The 25,193-nt window shown below is 45.3% G+C and overlaps 1 protein-coding gene across 5 annotated transcripts in view; it reads left to right on the forward strand.

The window, feature by feature from the left end:
* Positions 1–25,193, forward strand: part of KCTD1 (potassium channel tetramerization domain containing 1) — a 100,858-nt gene that overhangs the window by 22,728 nt on the left and 52,937 nt on the right. The window contains exon 1 of one of the 5 annotated variants that reach the window (XM_077352560.1): positions 14,979–15,268. The exons of 1 other annotated variant lie outside the window; for it this stretch is intronic. Coding sequence is in view for 1 of the 4 variants with exons in the window: in XM_077352556.1 (XP_077208671.1) it covers positions 16,123–18,045 (1,923 nt within the window). In the remaining 3 variants the exon portion in view is untranslated. Of the gene's footprint in view, positions 1–14,978; positions 15,269–15,483; positions 15,776–15,976; positions 18,046–25,193 lie in introns of those variants that run through there. 3 more of the 5 variants (XM_077352557.1, XM_077352559.1, XM_077352556.1) reach the window with 3 other exon arrangements.

Here is a 25,193-nt window from a genome sequence, read left to right on the forward strand (position 1 = left end):
ATTAAGTGTTGTTCTCCTGACAGGCTGAGCATGTTGCCTCAGAAGATAAATCACAATGAGTCCAGTAGTTCCAGTAAACATGTACATTTTCCTTGTGAGTAGCCTATTGAGATGTGCAAAGAATCAGATGTACAGTTAGGAGTAGCTTTGAATGTTTAAGTACCTGTGATACATGTGCTGCCACTACAATGGCAAGTAAAAAGACGCTAGGATGATGAAATTGCTGTCCTTCCTTTTGGGACTCTCTGTCTGTCCCAAGGTAATCTGCCACTAAAAGCCTTCTTCTCAGCAGGGATTGGCTGCTGGTAGTGAGTCATCTCTAGCTTCCACACCTTTTAATTACTTCCTATATATTAGAAAAATGATAACATCTAGCTTATGTGTAATGCTCATTTCCACACTGCAGAAACAGTGACATTAATAGCTGTTTCCCAGATTTCCGAGACAGCAGTTTAGCAACAACTGTAGCAAGCAAACTAGATTCCTACCTTTCTCACGGAAAAAAAAGGCAGGTACGTATCTGATAATAAACTCCATCTTCCGGACATCAGAGTTGCCAACTTTTAAACAACTTGGCTTTTATGTCTTTAACAGCAAGCAAAACATATATTTATTTATTTGTTAATTACATTTATAGTCCATCTTCCTCCTTGGAGGGACTCAAGACGGGTTACATAAAAACCCATAAAATCCCGATCTTAAAACCACCCACCTCCAGATGGCAGAAAAGTAGGAAGAGAAAGCCTTCCACCCCCACTCCACAAACCTGGGGAGAGGGGCCAATGTTCTTAAACACATCTAGCTCTGTTGCCTGTTCTGACTCTGGTGGCTCTTCAGGATCACAGGCAAGGCACCGAGCCTAGGACTTTTGACATGCAAAGCATGTACTCTACCACTGAGCCACTATCCCTTTCAACAGCAGGGATACTTTTTCAAGATGGCAATCACAATGATGAAACCTCCTAATGAATTTCCTCCTGCCATAGAGCTATCAAATGCATAAGAGCCTTGCCAGAAGAAGTTTTGCAACTCTAGTATGCATTACAATATGGCATCAGATCTGCTGCTAGAAACCTTTTGGATGGAAAGCAGAAGAGTTGCTTTTTATATCCCGCTTTTCACTACCCAAAGGAGTCTCAAAGTGGCTTACAATCACCTTCCCTTCCTCCCCCACAAGACACCCTTTGAGGTAGGTGAGGCTGAGAGAGCTCCTTTTGAAAAAATTAGCTTTGTGTGCTCTGCAAGAAGAGCTCTAACAAAACTGAGACTAGCCCAAGGTCACCCCACTGACAATCTTGGATCTTTAAGTGTATTTTAATATCATTCACCATGACAGCTTTCTTAATTTCCCGGTGGAATTGGAAGTAAGAGGCACAATACTCCAGTCCTTCTGCTCTTACCTGACGGGTTCTTTCCAGAGTGTTCTGCTTGGGGACTATGACTCTGAACCCTGGGATTGGAGCTATGGTACACACTCTATTTTGTGCCCCATTCTATTGAACATCAACACGGATCATTAGGAGATGTCTTCTTAAGTATCACATAGATACAGATTCAAGTCTGGTAGCACTTAAAGGATGAACGGATTTGGGGGGCATTAAAGCTCCCTTCATTAGATATCTGGCAAAAGGAGCTTTAACTTTCCAAAGGGCATACCCTGAGAATCATGTTGATCTCATAAGTGCTAATGGGTTTTAGTCTAGCTCTTCTACTGCATACCAATATGGCTACACTGAAAATATACAGAAAAAAAGAATTGGTTTTTATCTACACTAAGGAATCTCCAAGTGGCTTGCAATCACCTTCCCTTTCCCCACAACAGTGAACCTGTGAGGTTGGGGGGGCTGTGAGAACTGTGACTGGACTTAGGTCACCCAGCTGGCTTCATGGGGAGGAAGAGTGGGGAATCAAAAACAGTTCTCCAGATCAGAGGTCACTGCTACCCCACTTAACAACTACACAACAGTTTCTTCATGTCACTGAGTCCATGTATCTCTGTAGATGTTCTCACTTGGTGCCTGGGCTGGGGCTGGTGAGAGCTTAAAGTAATTCAGATAAGGGGGCGTGTGTGATCGGAACATAGATGATACTCAACTGGTTCTGGATGAGCTTGCACTCCCACTTAAATACAGGTTTAGGGTTAGGGGTACTTTTGGAGCTGGTTTTTCACCTGGATGCTTAAATTGTCTGTGTTGCAAGAAGTGCCTTTCAGCAGCTTCAGCTGGTGAGTCAGTTGCTGCCTTTTTTGAGGACAGGTTGACCACAGATTAGTCGCATCTAGTCCTGATTATCTGGCTGTGTTATTCATGGGCTAAACTTTAAAAAAATGTTAAAATTCCAACTGATCCAGAGATAAGCTTGTTGATCAGGGCAGAATGAAGTGACAAAATCTGAAACATGCTAGGAACAATTCTGCCTATATGGTCCTATGTGCTTTTTTTCTATATGAACTGGATTGGAAACTGAGATCTTCAGAGTCCCTTTTCTATATGACTGGCCTTTTGATGTTAGGCAAGAGGATATGGCTACGATGACTTCCTTTGTGGTACCTTTTTGTCTCTGGAACATCCACTGAAAGATATTTAATGCCATCTCTGCTATCGTTTCAGTACCCAGCTTTGCCTGGCCTTTTTAGCCTAGTCTGTTAGATATAACCTGCTTCTAAGATATTTAAAACATATTTACTAAATTTCATATTACATCTGATGATATCCAGCTCTATTTCTCCTTGCTTTTTCAAGGGGACATTAAGGTAAAGGTAAAGGTATCCCCTGTGCAAGCACTGGGTCATGTCTGACCCTTGGGGTGACGCCCTCTTAACGTTTTCATGGCAGACTCAATGGGTCGGGGGTTGCCAGTGCCTTCCCCAGTCATTACCGTTTACCCCCCCAGCAAGCAGGGTACTCATTTTTCTGACCTCGGAAGGATAGAAGGCTGAGTCAACCTTGAGCCAGCTGCTGGGATTGAACTCCCAGCCTCATGGGCAGAGCTTTCAGACTGCATATCTGCTGCCTTACCACTCTGCGCCACAAGAGGCTCGTCAAGGGGACATTAACCGCGCCGTAATGAGGGTTCGGACACAACATATCTGGCAAGAATCAGGCCACAGCTTTCTTCATAACTCAGTGTGGGCTAGCCAGCCTCCCTTTGCAGCCATCCAACCGCAAGGGCGTTACCAATAGCAAGCCCCTGCCCTGGTTCCCTTGGCGAGCCTGCCAGGCATGCCAGGCCTTGGAACAATAGCTATTTTGGGAGGAGGTTATTAGTGGATCCTACTGGGCATCAGCCTTTGTTGGATACCTGAACACCTGGAAATGTGAGCCATCTTATGGCCCTCTTACCGTGGGGAGAGTGCCTCCTGACCCACATTCACACAGCCAATATGGTGTGAGGCCCCCATGCCTTGGGAAGGCAGCGCATGAGCTTGGCCATCCCCCCAAAACAATGCTCCCCATGCTTACTTCCGCTTGGTGTGACAATATGTAACAGTCAACAATATAACCTTATTTTAATTAACATGAATTCGAGGGAGGGAGGGTGGGTTTTTGCCTCAATGGATCAGCAAAATAGGGGGGAAAGGCCATGTTCTGCCAAGTGCTCCCTTATAAAGGTGAGCGCTCCAGCCCCCACCCTCTCTTTGCGCACCTTCGTGCATCCTTCTACTGCGTCCCTCGCTGCTGCCCACAGTGAGCCCTCCTTCGCTGCATGTCCCCTGCAGCAGCAAAAACTGCACAATGTGCAACTCTTTTCATGTGGTCCAGGTGACATGGTCAAGATTTTGAATGAGTGCTTGGAAGCTGTGATGGACTGGATGAGGGGAGACACCCTTGGAGAGTTTCTCCCACTGAGGTGCTGGGTCAGAGTGGAGGGACAGCTGGGAGATGGGTCTCTTATTTGCTTACCGAGGTATTTTTTTAATATGGACTATTGGATTTTTAATGGTTATTTATTGGGTTTTTTATTGGTATTGAAACCCAATGTGGGATGTTTGTTGAGAGCAGTGGGTAATAAATCAAATAAACAAATAATAAACTGAAATTCAATCCAAATAATTCTGAGTTCATTATAAAGGGGGACTCAGTAGACTAGCTGGGGAAGGGGGATGCTTGTTCTGTGTGGAATTATAGTCTCACGGAAGGATCAGTTTTGGCACTTATAAGCCCAGCCTTGCATACAGAGTTTCTTTTATCGGTTTCAGCTGATTCACTAGCTCCATCATCTACTGCTCGAATATAAAAATTGGCCCTTGGCTATCCAGGTTAACTTATATATAGAATTGCCATATAAGTGTCCTGCATAGTGCAGGGGGTTGGACTAGATGACCCATGAAGTCCCTTCCAACTCTATTATTCTATGATTCTATTATTCTAAGTGTGTCTAGACACCTCAACTGGTCCACTGGTCCATAATTGCTATCTTTTAATAGGCATGGAGGTACATATCTTCAGTAATTCAATTACTTATTTGATTACTAATCTTTGTATGGATTTAACTTCATATCATTCTGCATCTCCCAGTGAGGTCCTACTCTGGATGCCATCACAGGTATAATAGAAAAAAACACACAATTACAATAGCTTTAATCTTAAAGCCTGCACTCCCCATAGGCTCAGGGCAAATACCATCAAACTTCAACAATATATTCAAATATTTTTGTACAATAAAATCCACTAACTAGATTGTTTTAAAAGCCATCTCTTCATTATAGTTAAAAGTCTTGGGGATGGGGATGTCCAGCAGTATTAGGCAGATTTCTTTCTGGTAGGGAGACCAGCATTTTGTTAGAGTTAACCTCCTGGCATCAGCCATAGGTCTACCAAAACAGCTGTGTCTTACAGACACTCCAGAATTGCATAAAATCCTGGAGGTCCCTGATCTCATTAGGCAAAGTATTCCACCAGGACTGAAAAAGCCCTGGCTGAGGCCAGTTTTACTTCCTTGGGGTTTGGAACTTTGAGCAGATTTTGAGCTTGCAATCTTAGTGTTCTCTGGGTAGCATAGAGGAAGAGGCAGTCCTGTAGATACAGGGTTCCCAGACCATTTAGTTAAAGTTCAAAAACTTGAACCTTATTCGGTCTCCAGTCTGGAGCCAGTGCAGCTGGGAGACAAAGGTGTAATATGTGCTCTCCATGAGGTCCCAGTAAGGAGCCAAGCTGCTATATTCTCAACCAGTTGGAATTCCCAGAGCAGTTTCAAGGGCAGCCCTGTGTAGAGTGAGTTACAGAAGTATAATCTGGAGTTAACCATTGTATGGGTGGCTAGGTTGGTTGTTCAGAGATAGGTTGCAAGTTGGCAAAGGTGGTGAGCAATCTGGTCCTATATAGATAAGGAGTCATCCAGGATCCTGCTGGCAGTCGGTGTTAAATGGACCCATCAAGAGTCAGGAGTTGCCCTATCTCCCTCCTGACACATCAACCCAGCCAGAGGCTCCTCATTTTATCTGGATTTAGCTTTGGTCAACCCTAACCTGGACAGTTGGCAGGAGAATCTGGGGCATAGACGGATGGCCTCCCATTAACAGAAATAGCTGCTGTCATCAGCATACTGGCGGCAGCCCAGCCTGTAACCCTGGACCGGTAGGGTGAGGGATGCCTATAAAGTTAAATAACATCAGGGAGAGTACAACTCTAAACATTAGGGCTCACTGCTGGGAGGTTCTCTCCGCTCTGTCCCTGACCTAGGAGGAAAAACTGCAGCCATTATAAGACTGTGCCTTGGGTCCCCACATAGGTTAGCTGTTGGGCTAGTGGATCATGGTCTACAAAACTCAACACTGCTGCCTAATCTAGTCAGAACAGCAGCACTGACCCACCAAATCCAGCTGCCTCTGTATGAGGGCAATCAGAGCTATCTCCACCCCATGGTCAGGTGGAAAGTCAGACTGGAATGGATTAAGAGCTGAAGTTTCATCCTGGAAATTCTGTAGCTGTCCCACAAGCACATGCTCAAGTACCTTGCCCAAGAACAGTAAATGCAAGATGGGCCAGATGGGTCCAGCCCCACTTTTTCAAAAGTGGCCTAAACATAGCCTAATCTCTCCAGCAAAGTCCCTGATAATCTCATGGAGAGGAACCCAGATCTCTTCACTGCTAGCTTTCACCAGCCATGAGGGACACAGGTCTAGGGGGCATGTGGTGGATGGACAGCTGCCAGAGTCCTGTCCAGCCAAGGAGAGCAAACTGAAGTGGTCCAAAATCACACTATGAGATGGACAAGGGGCCTCCAGTTCATTAACTTTATTAAGGTCCTGGCAAAGCAACAAGATTTTCTCTACAAAGCACCTTCCAAAAGCCTCACAGCCAATATCTAATTTAACATTTTTGGATGATCCTTTAGTTAAGGATGTCAGGGGTCAAATTATTTTGAACACTTGAGCTGGGTGAGAGCTAGCTTAGATGGAAAACTTGCATCTGCAAGAAGCAAGACCCTATTTGTTATCACTGCAGCAGTTCTTCAGTTCTGCTTTTTAGAAGACAGGCAAAGAAGTGATCCTTCTGCCAGGCTTTTAATTACATATTTTGTTTTGATTGATTTTATCGATGTTGCTTACAGTGCAATCTTAAACAGTGTTATTATATCCTTCTAAATTTATTGTCCTCAATCCAGTGGATTATTTTTTCATTGTATGAATCTGTACTGTGTCTGCAAATTATGATTTATACTGATACTGGTGATGATTTTCATTTGTTTCATTTTATACATAACTTAAAATATTTTAAACACAAAAGCAATCTTAAAAACTGGTATATAAACACCTGAATCAACAGCTCTAAACTGTGCTGCTAACTGTATTACTACAGGTCCCTGTTCTGCCTAGGAAGGACATCTTCCACATTTAACTTACAAAATGTAATTAAAATGACATTTCTTGAACATTTTACTGGGTCCTGTTAATATGCTAGAGGAGCTAGCAGTAATACAAACAATAGGATGAATTGCTCCTTAATGGGTTAATTCTTTCTGTGAAGCCATTTGAAATAACCTGACACATCCTCTCCTAGGATGTGTTAATGGAGACAATGTGCACCTGCAAATTTTAATTGCAACACAATGTTTTTCCAAGGCTGAGTAATAATTGTTGTTTGCTTGTTTAACAGGGTGCTGTTAAACAGGAAGGCGACTGTAAGCCGCTCTGAGCCTCCTTTGGGTAGGGAAAAGTGGCATATAAGAACCAACTCTTCTTCTTCTTCTTCTGCTTGCAACTCCTATGAACTCAGGAGCTGTAATCAAATAATTCTGTAACAGTTTCATCTAAGACTGTTGTGAACTGATAGCAGTGAAGAAGACAAAACCTGTTCTATGCAGCAGGTTTACCAGATGATGATTTTTAAAAGGATGATAGAAGAATAATTATACAAAGAATGATTCTTTAAAGATAAATCAGGATGAGGTTAAATAATTTAGAATTGTCCCCTTTTCCAGTTTGGTATAGTGGTTAGGAGTGCGGACTTCTAATCTGGCATGCCGGGTTCGATTCTGCGCTCCCCCACATGCAACCAGCTGGGTGACCTTGGGCTCGCCACGGCACTGATAAAACTGTTCTGACCGGGTAGTGAAATCAGGCCGCTTTGAGCCTCCTTCGGGTAGGGAAAAGCGGCATATAAGAACCTTCTCCTCCCCCTCCCGCTCCCCCTCCCCCTCCTCCTCCTGGCACAAGCATCCTATACTATCAAGGGCTGTGTGGCAACAGTTGATCAGCAGGTGAATCTGATTTTCCGATGTATCTATGAGCCAGGGGAGAATTTTTGCTTATCACAGGGGCCATATCTTATAAACCATATAAACCATATTCTAGCTGTGAGACTCTGCTGTAGTGAAAGAGACCAAGGAGTCTTGTGGCACCATAAAGACCTGTGTATTCCGTGACATGAGCTTTGGTGCTGAGGGACAGTTCAGGGATCAAGATTCCAAAACTACACACAGAGATCTTGACTGCATGTATATTATACATATATCTATAGATTCTTCTGCCAGTACAGTTGGCAACTTGAAGACTAAGGGGTGTGGGTTCTCTGCTTGATTAGATTTGACACAATTGTTTCAGCAAAGGAAACTTCAGTCATGAACGATGCAGTGATAGAAAACTTGTTGAATAGGTGTTTGCATTAAGGCTACTAATAGCTCTGCCAGAAAATAACAGGCATCTTTATTTTCCACGAGTAATTATACTATGTAAGATTGTTGTTGCTCAACTAACTTTTAAGCAATTAAGTAATTACAGCCTATTTAATTGAAATTCATGGGCAACATTTTGTTTTCTCTGTGCAAATAATAATATGTAGCAACTTCTTTATCTTCAAGTCACATTCTGTTATCTCTAATATCCAGTTTTGTGAGTTTTCATATATGGCTTTTCCGTACTCTTGACTTCTGATTTCTTGGGAAGTTTAACCACAAGCTGGGAATTCAGAGAACCTACTTAGACTACCATTCCATTGTTATATAAATATATTGCTATTTTAGGACCTTAAATAAAAAACAAAACCATTCGCCTTCAGAGCAGGGGAAAGATGATGATAACTACAATCCAATCATCAAAAATGGGGCTGGAGAAGGGAGGGACTGGAGCTTACAGAAACATTATGCCCATGGAAAAAGGTGATTTACCTTTTGCTTGCAGAAATGGATTGATGCAAAAGTGGTCTCAAAAGAACCAGGGGAAAATTTGGGTGGGATGTGGTAGAGAAGCAACAGCCAACATCACAAAAATGCATGCAAAAATTAAGAGAAGCCTATTTACCATGCAGTGTAAAGCATGGGGTCATAACAGACACTTCCCCCAATAAAGAACCACTCATTCAGAAAAGCCCATATTTTTGTGTTTTTAAACAGCACTTGTTTGAAGAATCACATTCTTAATTATTTATAGTAGCAGGTAAAAACTATGGTTTCATTATGGCGTAAGTATTCAGTGTGTGGAGTAAAAACAGATGTTTTATTGGTAAGTTTCGATCAAATGGCAGATCAGGTTAAAAGACTTATAGTGCAGTTCTAAACAGGGATACCCTTCTAAGTCCATCGAAGTCTTAGAGATTCTACATATAGCACACTTTCCTGGGCAAGCAAGGGAGTATCTCGCCCATTTGATGGGGGAGGTGGGCAGGCTTTGGTGATGCACAGGGATGTGCCACGCTTATGATCCCAGGGGGAATGCAAGCTCCTTTATCTTTTGGCTGAGCTTGCAAATCTGGTGGGGAAGAAGGCCTTGGCTGGCCAGGTGTAGGGGAGAATGCTCCCCAGTTCCCCCTCCTCCTCAGGCAAGTCATTGCCCCATGTTTGGCAGCCAGCCCTCTGCCAGGCACTTTGGAGAATGGCCATAAGTCAAGAGCAACTCCTAATGCCCCTTCAGTGCCCCCAGCACTACCACTCTCCCCAGTGGCCAGCTGCTGCTCTCCGGTATTGTTGATGAAGTTGAGATGCTTAAGGTGGCTGGTAGTTGGGGTGAGGGCATGGGCAGAATGGCAGGCAGTGTACAGCAAGGGCTGGGCTGGAGAATCTCACCAGACTGGCTAGGTCAGACTTGGATGGACTTACTTTGGCACTGCTAGCTCTGCACTTGAAGCAAATGCTCATCCATTGCGCCGCTTCAACTTTGTTTGCTTATGTCCCTGTCCCTGCTGGGAGAGAAGCAGGGCCTTTAAAAGTTGTTTGGAAGCTTCAATTGGTTCAGAAGGTGGCAGCCAGGATACTTATAGCACTGTGCTTGGTGAGCAAATTATTCCCATCTTGTGCCAACTGGTTGCTAGACTGCTTCCAGGGACCAATGCAAAAGTCTCTAAATTGCTTGCCTGCAAGGTAGCTGGCAGACTGCTTCACCTAAAGGGGAGAATATGTCTCATCCCTTTAATAAAGGAGTAATAGGCTATCATTTACCTGGTGAAAGGTTATTTACTATGCAGTGAAAAGTTTCAACTGGCCATTTTCACCCTTAATCCTGTACTAAAGAGACAGGATCTTTTTCCCAAGGTATGTTGACAACCCTACCTCCATACACACCCGTAGACACATACATATATACATATACTCACACATAAGGTAAAGGTATCCCCTGTGCAAGCACCGAGTCATGTCTGACCCTTGGGGTGATGCCCTCTAGTGTTTTCTTGGCAGACTCAATACAGGGTGGTTTTGCCATTCCCTTCCCCAATCATTACCATTTTACCCCCCAGCAAGCTGGGTAATCATTTTACTGACCTCGGAAGGATGGAAGGCTGAGTCAACCTTGAGCCGGCTGCTGGAACTGAACTCCCAGCCTCATAGTCAGAGCTTCAGACAGCATATCAACTGCCTTACCACCCTGCACCACAAGAGGCTCTACACTCACACATACCTCAGTATTAAACTATACAGGGACTGTTAGAATATGCAAGATTCTCTTATGCAAGATAGTGTGCATGATTCAAGAGGATATGAATATCCTACAGGGGGCATCAGGGGAGATGTATAATTAGCATATTATATCAGGAACTTTGTCAAATAATCTCCTCCTTTGTCCTGATTGGCTCAATTGGAGACTTCCTTCTCTTTTGAGCATATTTCCTCCTTACTTGCCTCCAGAACAGAATGAACTGACTGAATGAACACAGAACAGCTAGGACTCTCTCTCTCCCCCCCTCCCTCCGTCCCTCCCCTCTTTCTATACAAAGTTCTTTCTCTTCATAACAACTGTTATTTTAGGCAGCTAATGCTCTGCTCCTCTTTGCATATTTAAACTCTGCCAACATTTGGCATTCACTGTTCCTTTACCTGTAAATAATTTCTTCATAGAGGCCTTCAGCAACAGCTGAAAAGGCTTGCCCCCGCTCTGTAATGAACAGTGGTCCTTTAATGTGGGCCATTCCACACCAGGATCTATGTAGCAAATTGGTTGCAGAACAAAAGAGCACCATTTTAAATAGTGGAATTCGTTGTTATGCATACCTGCCTTTGTAGTGGAATCCAGTTGCGTTTCTATAGTTTCCCACAGGTTTCCGGTCTCAGCAAAAATCGCTAGCCAGGAAGCAATATTGCTGAGCTTTGTCCCGCCCCTGGCCATCAATCAAACGAGCAGCCGATGGGCGGCCATTATCATGCTCCCAAAAAGCCCCTTTCCCTTTAAGGAAGGTTAAAAAAAAAACACCTTGCAACGAATCTGCGTTGATTCATTGCAGCGGAGAGACCCATCTAGTTAGCAGGTGGTGTTTGAGCTGCCATTTCATCATTGCCACGCTGCCCCCGAGTGAAACCCCCCCCCCTGTACGGGCGCGATTTTTGGCTGAAAATAGAGTAAAAAATAAAAGGAAAATAAACCAGCAAACAGGGCTGTGTGTTGCTTGGTGCTTGGTGACTTTAAACAGCTCTGGGGAGGGACTGCAGCTGGGGAAGCCTCGCTGGGTAAACAAAGGCTCGCTGGTGTGTTGATCTCCGCTCGCTCCAAGAAAAAAAAAATGGTGATCGCTTCGCCGGAAGATCAGAGGAGAGAGCCAGGGGGAGGGACTTTGCAGAAACTGCAACAATGGTAATGCACAGAACTTTCCCGCTAGTGTTGCAGATTGGTTGCAAGAGTGTAGCGCTTTCTGGAGGATGAATCCACTTTTTGGGATTTCCCTGAAAGCGCTACAATGAAGCGCTTTTTGTGGATCGGTTTCAGGAGTGTTGCAGATTGTCAATGATGTTGTGCATAACAGCAAATCAGTAGCGATTTCAATTTGCAAGCATTGTGCAATTTTGAACGAGTGCGGAATGGCCCTGTGGTTTTCCCATTTTACCAATCTTTGTGGCCCCCTCTCATTGAAGTGACTTTCCTTAGCACTCAGGTAAGTCTTGTTGGTCACATACACGCCTTAAGAAGAGCCATCTAGTTAATGGGGAATTTTACTTTATGGGGGAGGGACTAGTTTTCTCCTTCTTACCCAAAAACTTGGTGACTTGTGTCATCAATCTCAAGTGAGAGGGCAAGGATTTGAGGCCAAGGAAAGTGAACTAGAGACCAGTTCAAGGTAGCTTTGTTAGGGAATTGCTTGTTATTTTCTGCCAGGCTTCCCTGTACTGTTAGCCCAGGGGAATATTTTTCTGTGACCAAAGTTCAGACAAACTGTTCATTGTTTTGAGAACTGCAAGTTATTAACATTTTTAAACTCTGCTGGGATTTTCGTTTCCTTCTCAGGCATGGTTCCATATCTAGGCAGTATCCACCCCTCTGGAAAGAGGCAATGGCCCAATGGCCTAGGGAAGTATGTTTGGGAGACAGAAAGAAATACTACATTACACAGAGAGTGCTTAAAATGTGGGATCCACTGCAGATGATGTAACAATGGTCACAGGAATAAACAGCTTTAAAGGTGTATTAGATAGATGCCTGGAGGATGTCAGTTGCTACTAGCCAGGATGCCTGAGGGGAACCTCCACATTCAGAGGCACTAATCCTCTGAAACACAAAACCAGGAGGCAACATTGACACACTGGCCTCTATGCCCCGCTGTTGGCTCTCTAGAGGAACTGCGAGAGATAGATTCTAGGCTAGATGGATCACTGGTCTGATCCAATAGAGTTCTCATTATTTTCTAAGTTAGAAGGGGGTACTCTTAAGTCCTTTCCAAGTTATAGTTAAATGAGGTTGGTGGCAGCAGAGTAAATTCCTGACCTACTTCAAAGGTTAATGGGGTAGGAGACAAAGAGGGGGAGGGGGTAGGTTTGTCTGCTGCTCAAAGACTGTGCCTCTGCTGGGAACCCCTCCTCCCATTCAAGTGCATTCTGCTTCTCTGACATCTGCCTTTAGTTAAACTTTGTCCCAGTGCTTGTAAGGTTTTCACGGCTGTTAAAACTTGTTTTGTTCGGATTTTTAATAGTAATTTTAATTTTTAATATTGTAAGCAGCCTTGTGTATTTATTTTTAAATAGAAAGATGGGGTATAAATCTTATAACTATATGAAGGGTTGCTGTCTTGACCTGGATAGCCCAGGGGGGCCTGATGAAGCCCAGGGTTGCTATACAAAGGCAGACAGGCAATGGCTAACTGCCTCTGAACCTCTCCTTCCATGAAAACTCTACAGGTTCACCATGGCAATAAATAACTCAAGTGTCACAATGACATACAATTCCAATAATTGATCAGAATTTGTTTAGTTTCCCTTGGGTATGATCTGCAGTGGAAAATTGACTAGGGAAACTCTCATTGATTTGTCCGTGGCTTTTGATGAGCATCAATCATGATATCCTTCTAGGCCACCTTGGTCTGCTGGAACTAGTAAGATACTGTGTTGCACTGGCTTGTATTTTTTGGTGGCTAGACCACAGAAGATGAAGGTTGCTGTAATTCCACAGCCTTGGAATTACAAGGCTCCATTTTACCACCTTTGCTGCTCACAGCCTTATGAAGCTACTGGAATCATAGAATCACAGAGTTGGAAGGGGCCACACAGGCCATCTAGTCCAACCCCCCTGCTCAACACAGGATCAGCCCAAAGCATCCTAAAGCATCCAAGAAAAGTGTGTATCCAACCTATTCTTGAAGACTGCCAATGAGGGGGAGATCACCACCTCCTTAGGCAGCCTATTCCACTGCTGAACTACTCTGACTGTGAAGAAGCTGTCTAAGGGAATGGAATGTCAGAAGGCGGAGAAGACACTGAATCTCTGTCTGGGTATGGGATATAGACTGGATGGGATTATGTGGTTGCTCTTCTGAATTATCAAACTTTGCATATAGTAAATACACCGTCTGGGCTTCATGTTGACAGTCCTTTTTTTCAGAATGGGAATTCTGAGAAGGCATAAAATCAATCCTAGGCATATTTCATTGTAATTTATAGGCCCCCTCCTCCACGGTAGCATATTTAGTATCATTATGTTTGTTCCTTTTAACTGCATCCAAAGTTTGTTTAAGATAGATTTCAGCTCTTTTCCTTTCTTGCCATAACAAAAGTTATGCTGTCAGCTTAACTTTAGAATATTACTGTTTAAGTAATTTCTGAAGACTTGAAACACACTGTTCAGTCTTTGGTCCATTTTGAGATGTCATATGTTTTTTCCAAAATGCATACTTTTATTTTTATTATTTATATAATAATAATAATAACCTCTGAACTATTTTAGAGATTAGGCCAGCAATAAACTATCATCTCTGGCCCTATCTGTGAATCATATCCGGGTGTTGCGATGGCTGGTTGTGACTTGTCAGTAGCTTGACAGGATTTCCCCACAATGTTGTTCCAGGTGAAAGTATACTACTAAAAAAGGGGTGGGGGGGGGAATGAGTGAGTGTCAACTTGTTTACTTAATATGAACCACAATGCAAAGAAATAGTGTTGTTAGTTTAGCTTCACCAAGCTATGTGCATGTATATTGGGGAGAGGGTAGATTCACAGAAGGTTCCCCAGACCCAGTGCTCCATTCCTGAATACCCGCTTACACATGGCTTGTTTCTCATAGCACCAATCTGCTTTTGTTATGAATGAAATTGTCCCAGTGCCCCATCCTCCTTTTGAAATAAAAGGGGGGGGGGAGTATTAGGAAGTGTTCACAGGAGCTGCTTGAAAGCACTAGTACCACAGTAGTAGCTTCAAGTTAAGGAAGGATTTGTGGTGGCTGGAAATGAACTTCAAAGGGGGGGGGGGACAAAAGAGGGAAATTGGTGATTCCAGTGGGTACTAACTTCAGGGCGGTTGTCGGCAGTATGAGGGCTTGCAGAGTCCCGTATCGCCTGAGGGGGAGATGCCTGTTTGAAAACCTAGAAATTGGTTTGAGGATTTGGAGGGGGGAGAACGGGGAGGGGGTAAATGAGCTTGTGTGTGTGTGAGAGAGAGAGAGAGGCAGCGAATGTTGATGGCTATGCTCTGCAGGGCTAGGGCTGTGCCTTGTGCGTCTGTGTGTGTGTGTGTGTGTGTTCCTGCGTTGCAGCTGCTTGTCCCCGCAGGCTAGGAATAGCTCTAGATTTGCCTCTTGGCTGCGGACTGTGTGGGTTTTACTAGCCCTGGCGGCTTCCAGCGCTGCTCGCTGCTCGCTTCCTACAGCTTATTAGCGCCAGACAGGAAACAAGCGGGCTTCCTTCTTTTGTACCCAGCCTGCCCGGAGTACTCGAAGGCTCCGAAGCGGCAGCCGCGGCCGCAGAGACCTCCTTGGGGCGCCGCTTTTCATCTCCTCCACGGTCCCACTTTCGGAGGAGTCGGCTCGCAGTCTCGCCAGATCCGCCGCCTCTCGACTCCCGCCGCATCCTAACGCGGCTGCCTCCCTCCAGGCTGCTCCATGCCTTTGCCGTGAAGCCGAGGAGGAGCGCAGTCGACGCGCCTGGTATGCAACCAGTGTGGCTTTTTTTTTTCCCTTTCAGGGAGGGGGGGGGGCTTGGGGGGTTGGGTTGGTAGGTGGGATGGCCGGGTAGTAAGAGACAAGGGAGGGGGGAGCGAGCGAGTCACTCAAAAGTGCTGACGATCCGAGAAGTTTCTCTCTCGCCGGAGCGAACGGAGCGCCGTGCCAACTGCAGAGCGGGGACTGCGATGCCGCCTTTCCGCGTCCGGCTGCCAGGAGTCAGTGGGGAGGAGCTGCCTCGTGCGATAAACCGCCTGCCCCCCCCCCCGCGCTCTCCCGGTGGATCTCACCTGCCGCTGTTGCTACAGCTGCTGCTGGTGCCCCCCTGGTCCGATCCTCGCCCCCACCCCACCCCTTCCTCCAGTCGCCCTCACCGGGAGGGGGGCGAAATCGCCCTTCCCTTCCTCCCGTGAGCGATGAGAGACTGGGGGCTGGCGGGCCGCTCTTCGGGCATCACTTAGCGGACGGCAGCTGGCACCGCACTGGGGCTGGGTAAGTGAATCTGTCATGCTCAGCCGCCGTTTCTGCCGGGCAGCATGCACGGGCCAATATAAACTAACCCTTTGCATTGCGTTCGCCGTGTGTGTGGTCCTAGATCGGGGAGGGGAAATCGTCCAAGCTGCCGTGCCTGTCTGTGGCTCCGTATCTTTCTCTTTCCCCCCTCCCCGCCCCCCCTCCTCGTTCATCGCACAGCAGCCACAGCCACTGGGAGCGCGGCCCCTTTAAGAGCCCAGCTTTGCCTCCCGGTAGCTGAAGGTCATTAAACACAAAAGCTCTCCAGCGCTGCGGTCCAATATAGCGCATGCGCCCTGCCCGAGGACTGGCAGGGAGACGGCAATATGGCGAGAATGCCTGGCAGCGGCGGCGGCGAGTGGAGCACCGGGGGCGGCGGCAGCGGCGCAGGAAGCGGCGGCAGTGCAGGTGGCGGCGGCGGAGAGAACAATGCGGGGGACCGGCAGGCCGGCCGGGGTGGCCCCCACCGGCCCCTCCACTATTGCAGCGCAGGGGAGGACGAGGACGGGGAGGACGAGGATGAGATCCAGGAGGTGCAGATAACGGGGGACGAGGAGGCAGCCGATGGCGGGATCCTGCTCCTGGACGACGAGGAAGACGACGACGACGAGGAGGAGGAGGAGATGGTGATGGGGCTGGAGTGGGACGCCGACGAGCAGCCGGGCCATATGATCCGTATGGACCGGGGCGCCGGAGCACTGCTGGACTCTCCTTCGGCGGCCGTCTGCAGCTTCAGGGGCCGCTTCGCGGTCGCCAGGGGCGGCGGCGCGGGGACGGGCGGCCGCCGCGGCGTCGGGACTTCCGCGGGGGGCGCCCCTTCGGTGCCCGTTAGCGCCCGGGGTGCTCCCGCCTCCGTCGGGGGCAGCGTGGCGCCCGTGGCCGCCGAGGACTCGGACCCGGAGGCGGAGCTGATGCTGCAGCGTCCCGAGCGGGCCCGGCTGAGCGAGAACACGCGCCTGGCCACCCGCTACGCGGTGCGCATCTTCCGCGAGTACCTGAGCGAAAAGGCGCACAGCCCGGACTTCGAGACCATGGACAAGGGGGCGCTGTGCCGGGTGCTGCGCTCCTTCTACGCCGAGGCGCGCTCCAAGAGCGGCCAGCTCTACTCCAAGTCGTCGCTCATCAGCATCCGCAGCTCCCTCAACCGCTACCTCAACGAGCCTCCTTACTGCCGCACCCTCGACCTTACCAAGGACCCGGAGCTGCGCGCCGCCAACCTCACGCTGGCCGCCGTCATCCGCAAGCTGGAGGAGCAGGGCGCCGGCCCCGTGGTGCAGAAGCAGGCCATCACGCGCGCCGACCTGCGGAAGCTCTACACCTGCAGCGTGTTCAGCACGCAGACCCCCTTCGGCCTCCTCAACAAGGTCTGGTTCGAGACGTGCATGTACTTCTGCACGCGGGGCCGGGAGAACCAGCGCGAGCTGGAGGAGGACTCCTTCGGGCTGGCCATGGACGAGGACGGCCGCAAGTTCGTCTACTTCAAGGCCCTGGGGCCCTACCACAAATCGCGCTCGTCGTCGTGGAGCAAGAAACGCTCCGAGAGCAGCGACGAGGAGAACCTGCCGCGCATGTACGAGACGGGCACCGAGTTCTGCCCTTACGCCAGCTTCGTCAAGTACCTGGCCAAGCGCAACCCGCTCTGCAAGGCCTTCTTCCAGCGGCCGCGGGACCACTGCAGCGAGGGCGACGTCACCTGGTACGAGAACAAGGCCATCGGCAAGAACCTGCTGGGCACCCGCATGCAGATGCTCTCCAAGGCCGCCAAGCTCTCCAAGACCTACACCAACCACTGCATCGGCGCCGTCTCCATCGCCACCCTCAACAGCATCGCCGGCATCGGCACCAAGCTGCCCGCGGGCGCCCCTGCCGGAGGAGGCTGCTACGCCCTCAACGGCAGGGCCCGCCCCGCGCCCCTTCCCGCCAACTCCTACGTCCTCCCCAAGGACGGCGACAGCCCTCCCCACGTCAAGGCCGAGACGGCGGCCGCGGTCGCGCCGGCCAAGCGCTCCCTCTATGAGGCCATGTACGCAGCCGGGGGCGGGGCCGCGGCCGGGGGAGACGCCTGCGGCCCCTCCTCGTCCCCCAAAAGACTCTGCCTGAGGCCCGCCGAGCCCTTGGACGCCGCCGCCTCGGTGGTGGTTGTCTCAGTGAAACACGATCCCTTGCCTCTCCTCATCCCTGAAGCCAATGGGCACAGAAGCACCAACTCTCCCACAGTCATTTCACCTGCTATTGTTTCCCCCACACAGGTAACAAGAAATACCCGCCAACCCTTGCTTCCCCCCCCCCCTTTTGGTTTTTCTCTAGACACATAATTTCTTTTCCAGTTGCTCCAGTCAGCCTAATGGAATCACCTGCCAAAAGGTTGGTTGGTGCCTGTTGCTGTCCAGACAGGCAAACATCTTTTGTTGCTGAGCCCTCAGCAGTGTTTAGATCAACTCTGGCTGCTCAGTAGGCATGAAGCTATCCTGATGCAGGCCTGGACACTTACTTGGTGTCCTCTTACCTCTTGGGACCACTTCCTGTTTCTGGTTTATCACAGTCCAATTTATCACAGTCCACCCTTCCCCCATGCAATTTATGGTGTCATAGATCTCTGCTAGAATTTGGCATACATACATGTGTGTGTGTTTCCATTTACAGCATTAACAGCTGTTGGGGAATGCTAGTTGCTTTCTTTAAGAAAGAAACAAGTAATTTAGAAGGTTTGTGGGTGAATATTTTAAGAGTAATACTATTTAGCTAATGAATTGTTTCTTCTTGAAAGTTCAGAAAACAGATCAGATTCATGGTAGTGGAGAAAACAGTTTTAGCCACTGAAAGGAATACAGGTGTATTTCTATTGGGTTGATATATGCTTCAAGGTGGGCTGCTTACTGTGTTGCTCTCCCAAGAGCTTCTAACTGTGGGGCAACAGTTTTAGTTCAATCCACTGCAGTTGACTGAAACCTCCTGGTGGTCTGGTCTCTAACATTAACAATGATTTCAGGCTAAGCGATGAAAGAGCTCTATTCTTTGAAATACAGGTATATGACATGCCTGAGCAGTTTCCAAAGTGGAAATACCAGTTTTGCACAAACTGACCCTTTCAGAGGAGTTTGCCAGCTAATCAGCCAGCCTGAGGGCTAATTGAAGATGGGGTCTTTTTGTGAATGGCTGCATCAGCATCCCTCTTCTGTAAAATATATGTAACCTCCCTTTTACTGCTTGGAGTTGGGGCCACTGGAATAGAGAGAGTATTGTACTTTGGTCTCCTGCTGTGTGTATCTTATGGTCATCCATAACTAGAGATCTGCTAGTGTGTAGATAATGTCTTTATTCTGGCTTGTTGACTACCTCGTCAGGATATTTTTAGTATCATATAACTTCATTCCCAATGTTGGGATGGTGGTAAAAATGTGTGTCAGAGTAGTGTATACTTGCATTACATGCCAGTAAGCAAGAAGAAATAGACAGTCCACCTTAAATTTGTATGCATGTGAAGTTTGTTAAAGCCAGTTAGTGAGAGGATCTGCTCTTCCAACTGAGGATAATCTAATGTTTTCCCCAATAACCAATTAAACCCAATAATTTATCACTATATTCCCTGAACTGCATGGGAAGCTTACCTAAGGTGAACTTCATTTACATAGTGGTTTTAAATGTTAATGACTCTTAAGTCAGACACTTCAGATAGAAGGAGAAACCAGACAGCTGAGAAAATTACATATGCACTAGCTAGAATAAAGACATCTGTTGTTTCTTGCTGTTGATTATTTTTCCCTCAAAATGAGCAGTCAGTGGCAGACTACTGGATATTAAAGGTAGTTTAATACTAATGTCATTCAATTTTAATATGGCTCTTGATTAGATGGGATAATTTGCCTATTTATCCATTTCTGCAGGGGGGAGAAAAGTGTTCTTCTTTGGTTTTGTATTAAAATGCACATTTTTATATAGCAGAGGAAGCAATTTGCTCATTTTGCTAGTTAACAGCAATTAATTTTCCTCCAATAATCACAACATTCTCTATTCACAGATGGTCTTGTGTAAGTTAGGGTAACCTTTTAAGATAGTGGTGGAGATATTGGACACATATTTAGGCAGAATACCATAAGAGTGATAAAATCTCAGCATGTTTTGAAAAATGAATGACTTAATGAATGGCTTAATAGCTCAAAAGGGTTGACTGTAGGCAGAGTTTCATTATGCAGAGAGCCGAGCACCAGGCTGTTTAAAAGAATAACATAGTTTATTTAGAAGAGAAACAATTTTGTATAGAGGAGAGAGAGATTCCCAACTGTCTGCCCGTAGTGTTCATTCAATCTGTTTGTTGTAGAGGCAAATGGAGGAAGAATGCTCAAAGGAGCAGTATGTCTCCAGTTGAGCCAATCAGGATGCTGGAGGAGATTACTTGAAAAATATCAAAGAATTTCTAATCTAACTATGCTAAGTATACATCTCCTCTGATGCTTCCTGCAGGACATTCTTCATATCCTGTACAGTCATGCACACTGCAGAACTTGCATATTCCAACATTGATTTAGGCAATCTACCCTTGCAGCTGATCATTAATCCCCAGGAAGTGACCTGACCCACAATAGTTACTGCTTAATTCAGCCTTTCTCAACTTTTTTTACTGTTGAGAAACCCCTGAAACATTCTTCAGACTTCAAGAAACTGCAGAAGGGGCATACAAGCTGTATACATGCTCAACCAGGGCCTCTCCCCGCCTTCTCCATGCCCATCAATGGCCATTTTGGGAGGGGTAAATGGGTTGACATTACCATAAATTGTTCATATCATCCAATAAATGTATAACAAATCTAAAACATATATTAAAATTAATTAGCTCCCACCTATTGGGGAAACCCTTCCAGTACATTAAGAAATCCCAGGGTTTCATGAAACCCTGGTTTAGAAAGTCTGGCTTAATTATAAACATAGACTTTCAGGGCCTTGTTACCCAGTTGATTTCATGAAATGACATGCCCCTGAATTCCATGGTTGAGAAATACTTCTGCTTTCATGATAGTTTCAAGATCTTGAAGGTTACACAGACAAGACTGAGTTTTATTGACTGCTGGTGTTATGCCAGTGTTACATGATGCTACCCCTAGAGCTCTAAAAATCAACAGTGCACTCAAGTTTTAAGTGAAGATCAAGGGTGGAATATAATCTCACCTCCAGTTAGGAAGGAAAAGGGTTACTTGATTATTTGATGGGGGCCTATATCTGCTAGTAACTTTGGCTTCCTATGTTTATGATGTCTGAAATGGGCACACATTCTTGGAGCTTATATTTTTCGAATTGAACTATCATTAGACATGGTGAGATATGGTAAGAGTTGAAATATTTTAAACTTGTTATAATTTCAAGAATATTGCCTTGTTAATCTCTTTTGCTGCTGCTATGTCCGCCATTTTGCTTGAAGATGTATGCAAAGTGTAGAAGCACTGTAAGAGACAGTAGGAGTGAGAAGGTAGTATATTAAATGTTTCTTTAATTGAATTATTGCTTTAGGTAGCAGAGCCAAGGAATACAACAGTATTGTAATCATACAGGAATGACCCTGCATGACCTTGACTTCAGTTTTTACAGCTCATTAAGTGTAATGGTGTTCATGCCACAGGTATAGTGGTTACTGCTGAGGCTAAGAATTTCTTAGATGTCTGTTTGTCTGTTGCATAGTTTTTGTACATTAATTAAAATATTATACCCCACTTTGTCTGCATTCCACAGTGCTTCAAAGTGGCATATGTAGTAATTTCTCAGAAATGTTCAAGATCAAATATTGCAGTATAGCAACTGACATGATTTGTAAAATCAGTGCTTTCAAAATTTAGCCACAAAGTTTAGGAGTTATCCAAAAGCTTGGATTTGCCTCATTCGGGGTCATGAGGGCAAGGTAAGGTATGATTTCTGCTGTGTTGTTTTAGCCTTAAGTGTGCTGTTCTGCTACTTTCAAATAATTACTCCATGATATTTTTATATGGAAGTTATCAGATATATAGTTACAGTAAACAGCTGCTGACAATCGTGTACTTCATTTTGACATTGGACATTTAGTGGCCAGAGAGAGACACTGAAACTATGCTAAGCTCTACATATAAGGAAAGCAGCTAAGCATGACTGCAGAGATGCATATCTTCTAGTTATTATTGATTTTTTTTTGTCTAGCACTGTCAACCTAGGTATTGGAGATAATCAAAGGCAATACATAGCATTAAGCTTGTTGAGATTTCTAACAGGAAATGAGTAATTATTTGAAAATGGCACATACTAGCATTTCAAGGTCCAGTTAGTTTTTATGCCTGGACTCTAATCATGGTAGATCCACTCTTTATTTCAAAACTATGAACCATTGATAGCCTAAAGACATATTTCTCCAACCATATCATCCCATGGTAACCATATGGAAAATGCCTGTCTGCATCTTGAGAGTCAAAGTGATATAGTGGTTAGAGCTGCCTTTGTCAACCTTTTTAACATTGAGAAACCCTTGAAACATACTTCAGGATTCACAAACCCCAGAAGTGTCGCGATCATGCAGAATATGGCTGGGAAGCATAGCTCACCTGGGGCTCCTCCCCTTCCCACCCCCTCAAAGCCTATCATTGACTATTTTGGGAGGAGTGGGTTGACATGACATATATGATCATATCACCTGATAAATGTTTAACAAAGTGTGTGTGTGTACACACATATCCCCATCCATTCAGGAAACCCAGGACCATCAAGAAACCCCAGGGCTTCATGAAACTCTGCTTGAGAAACCCTGGGTTAGAGTATTGGATTATGATCTGGGAAACCCAGGCTCAGATCTGTGTTATGGAAGCTTTTTGGTAGTCTTGGAAGAGTCACACATTTTTCAGCCTAACCTCCCTCACAGAGTTGTTAGGAAAAAATGAAAAAGGGAACGATGTAGGCTGCTTTCGGTCCCCTTTGAGGAGAAAGATGGGTGTAAATTGATAAATGATACAAAGTTGTGTGATACGAAGTTGATACGAAGTTGTGTGAACACATGGTAAGACAACTGTGTATATCCCGCAGCACACCTGGAGTCACTTTTAATATGCCTGCTTGATAGTATGTCAAAAGTTGAACTGAAATCCCACCCTTGTGAGTAAAATTCTGGTTACTTGATTGACTGTTGGACTTTTTGACTCAACATTAGGATAGGCTGGGTTTTTCTCTGAAATGACAGAAACTGAGATGGCTGTTAGAAGTGGCTCTAAATTATAACACAAAGTTAAAATTAATGGACCACCATGGGTCTTTTCTGTTCCTATTGTAGTTTGTTTTCTTTGCTTCTTAAAAACGGGTATTTAATAGGCTAAAGAAGCCTCTATTATAAAAGCTGAACGGGTTATAAATAATATACTGTTATAAGACTGAGACTTTTGTTGTAAAGGGGCACCGTAGCCTCCCAACACACAGCAAGTATGAGTAGGCCAGCTGTGGGATGGAATTTGTGCTGATTTGTTTGTTAAACTCTTTCATATTAATATGCCCATGGCAGTGTTTTGGAAAGTTTCAGAATACAGTAAGAACTGTCATTTTTTATTACTATCCTTTGGCCCTGCATTGTCTTTGGCCCCACATTGTATCTCTTGCCTTCTCTCCAGTAGAATAATACAATTGATATCAATTGCCTGTCTCATGTTAGAATTAGTGTGAGTGAGTGTGTGTGTGTGTGTGTGTGGGGGGGTATTTCAGGATTTTCATCTATGAATTCTGTATCGTGGCAATGTCCTTGCAATCTAAAATCTGTTCTCTCATTAATCTTCTGCATCCTTTCATCTGTGCGGTTCATAAGCCCATTTCTCACAGATTTCCAATGCAACATTTCAACAGGACCATTTTTCTATCTTCAACAGTCTTTTTAAAAAACAGAAGCAGAGAGAGTTTAATATTTTGTGTCTATCAAACTTGAGTGAATTTTGTGTTACTATTGGGAAAGGAAAGGAAATTGAGTGCTGAAGTGATACCTCACAAATCCCCTCTCTTCAAATAGTTAAATAATTCACTGGCCTTAGTATAGGAACATCAAAGCCCTAATGCACAAACTAGAGTGGTAGGTGCCTGAAAGCATTCTCTTTATTAAATGAAGCTTTTTGCTTTTTCTGTGAAAAAGGCTTCTCTTTGCTCACTTTTCCCTTGCAGAGACCCAGAGATCAGAAAAAGCTCAGTTTTAATTGATGAATCTGTATGACAGTGAGATGCCTTATTTTATGTATGGTCTGGAAATAAATGAGTAGTTAAACTCTTTGAAATATACCACTGCTGCAAAAGCCATGGGCTGTAATTAAATTGAATGTGGGGTTGTATTGTCTGCCGCCTTTAGCTATAAACTTGATAATAGACCCTAGTACACCAACTATTGTGTTAGAAGTTGGATCCTAATTAGTTATATTGTAGATTTTTCAGCCATGTTGTAAGACCGGTCCTCCTCCTCCTTTTCATTTTTGTTGTGTCAGAAGAATGTGCAATTTTGTTCCCCTCTTCAAAAGAAGCAAGAAATTAGTGTGGCTCTGAAATCTCAGTGTGCCAGTTATTGCTCATGTGCCATATGTTGTAGATTCAGTAGAGGTGATTTCAGTGCTTTTTGGTTTCAGTATCATTTGCAGAAACCTGTGTATGCCAGAGGGAAGGCTGTTATAGGCTCTGACTTTGAGGCACCAGTTTTCTAAAAGCAAATGGTAGCTGTTTATCATACTTAATGTTGCCCAATTGTAACTTAGTAGGTTTTAGCAGGCAGTAGATTGAAATATGGAGAAAGCTAGGGAGCTAGGGAGTTCCAGAAGAACATCTACTTCTGCTTCATTGACTATGCTAAAGCCTTTGATTGTGTGGAGCACAACAAATTGTGGCAAGTTCTTAAAGAGATGGGAATACCAGAGCAAATTATTTGTCTCTTGAGAAATTTATATGCAGGTCAAGAAGCAACAGTGAGAATTGAACATGGAATCACTGATTGGTTCAAAATTGAGAAAGGAGTTCGGCAAGGCTGTATACTTTCGCCTTGCCTATTTAACTTGTATGCGGAGCACATCATGAGAAAGGCGGGATTAGAGGAGTCACAAATTGGGATCAAGATTGCAGGGAGAAATAACAACCTCAGATATGCAGATGATACCACTCTAGTGACAGAAAATAAAGAGGAATTAAAGAGCTTGTTGATGCGGGTGAAGGAGGAGAGTCTAAAAGTTGGCTTGAAACTCAACATCAAGAAAACAAAGATCATGGCATCCTCTGAATTCCTGGCAAATAGATGGGGAAGAAATGGAGATAGTGACAGATTTTATTTTCCTGGGCTCCAAGATCACTGCAAATGGGGACTGCAGCAAAGAAATTAAAAGACGCTTGCTCATGGGGAAGAAAGCTATGGCAAATCTAGACAGCATCCTAAAAAGCA

The sequence above is a fragment of the Paroedura picta genome, chromosome 9 (assembly GCF_049243985.1).
Source record: "Paroedura picta isolate Pp20150507F chromosome 9, Ppicta_v3.0, whole genome shotgun sequence".
NCBI classification, from domain to species: domain Eukaryota; kingdom Metazoa; phylum Chordata; class Lepidosauria; order Squamata; family Gekkonidae; genus Paroedura; species Paroedura picta.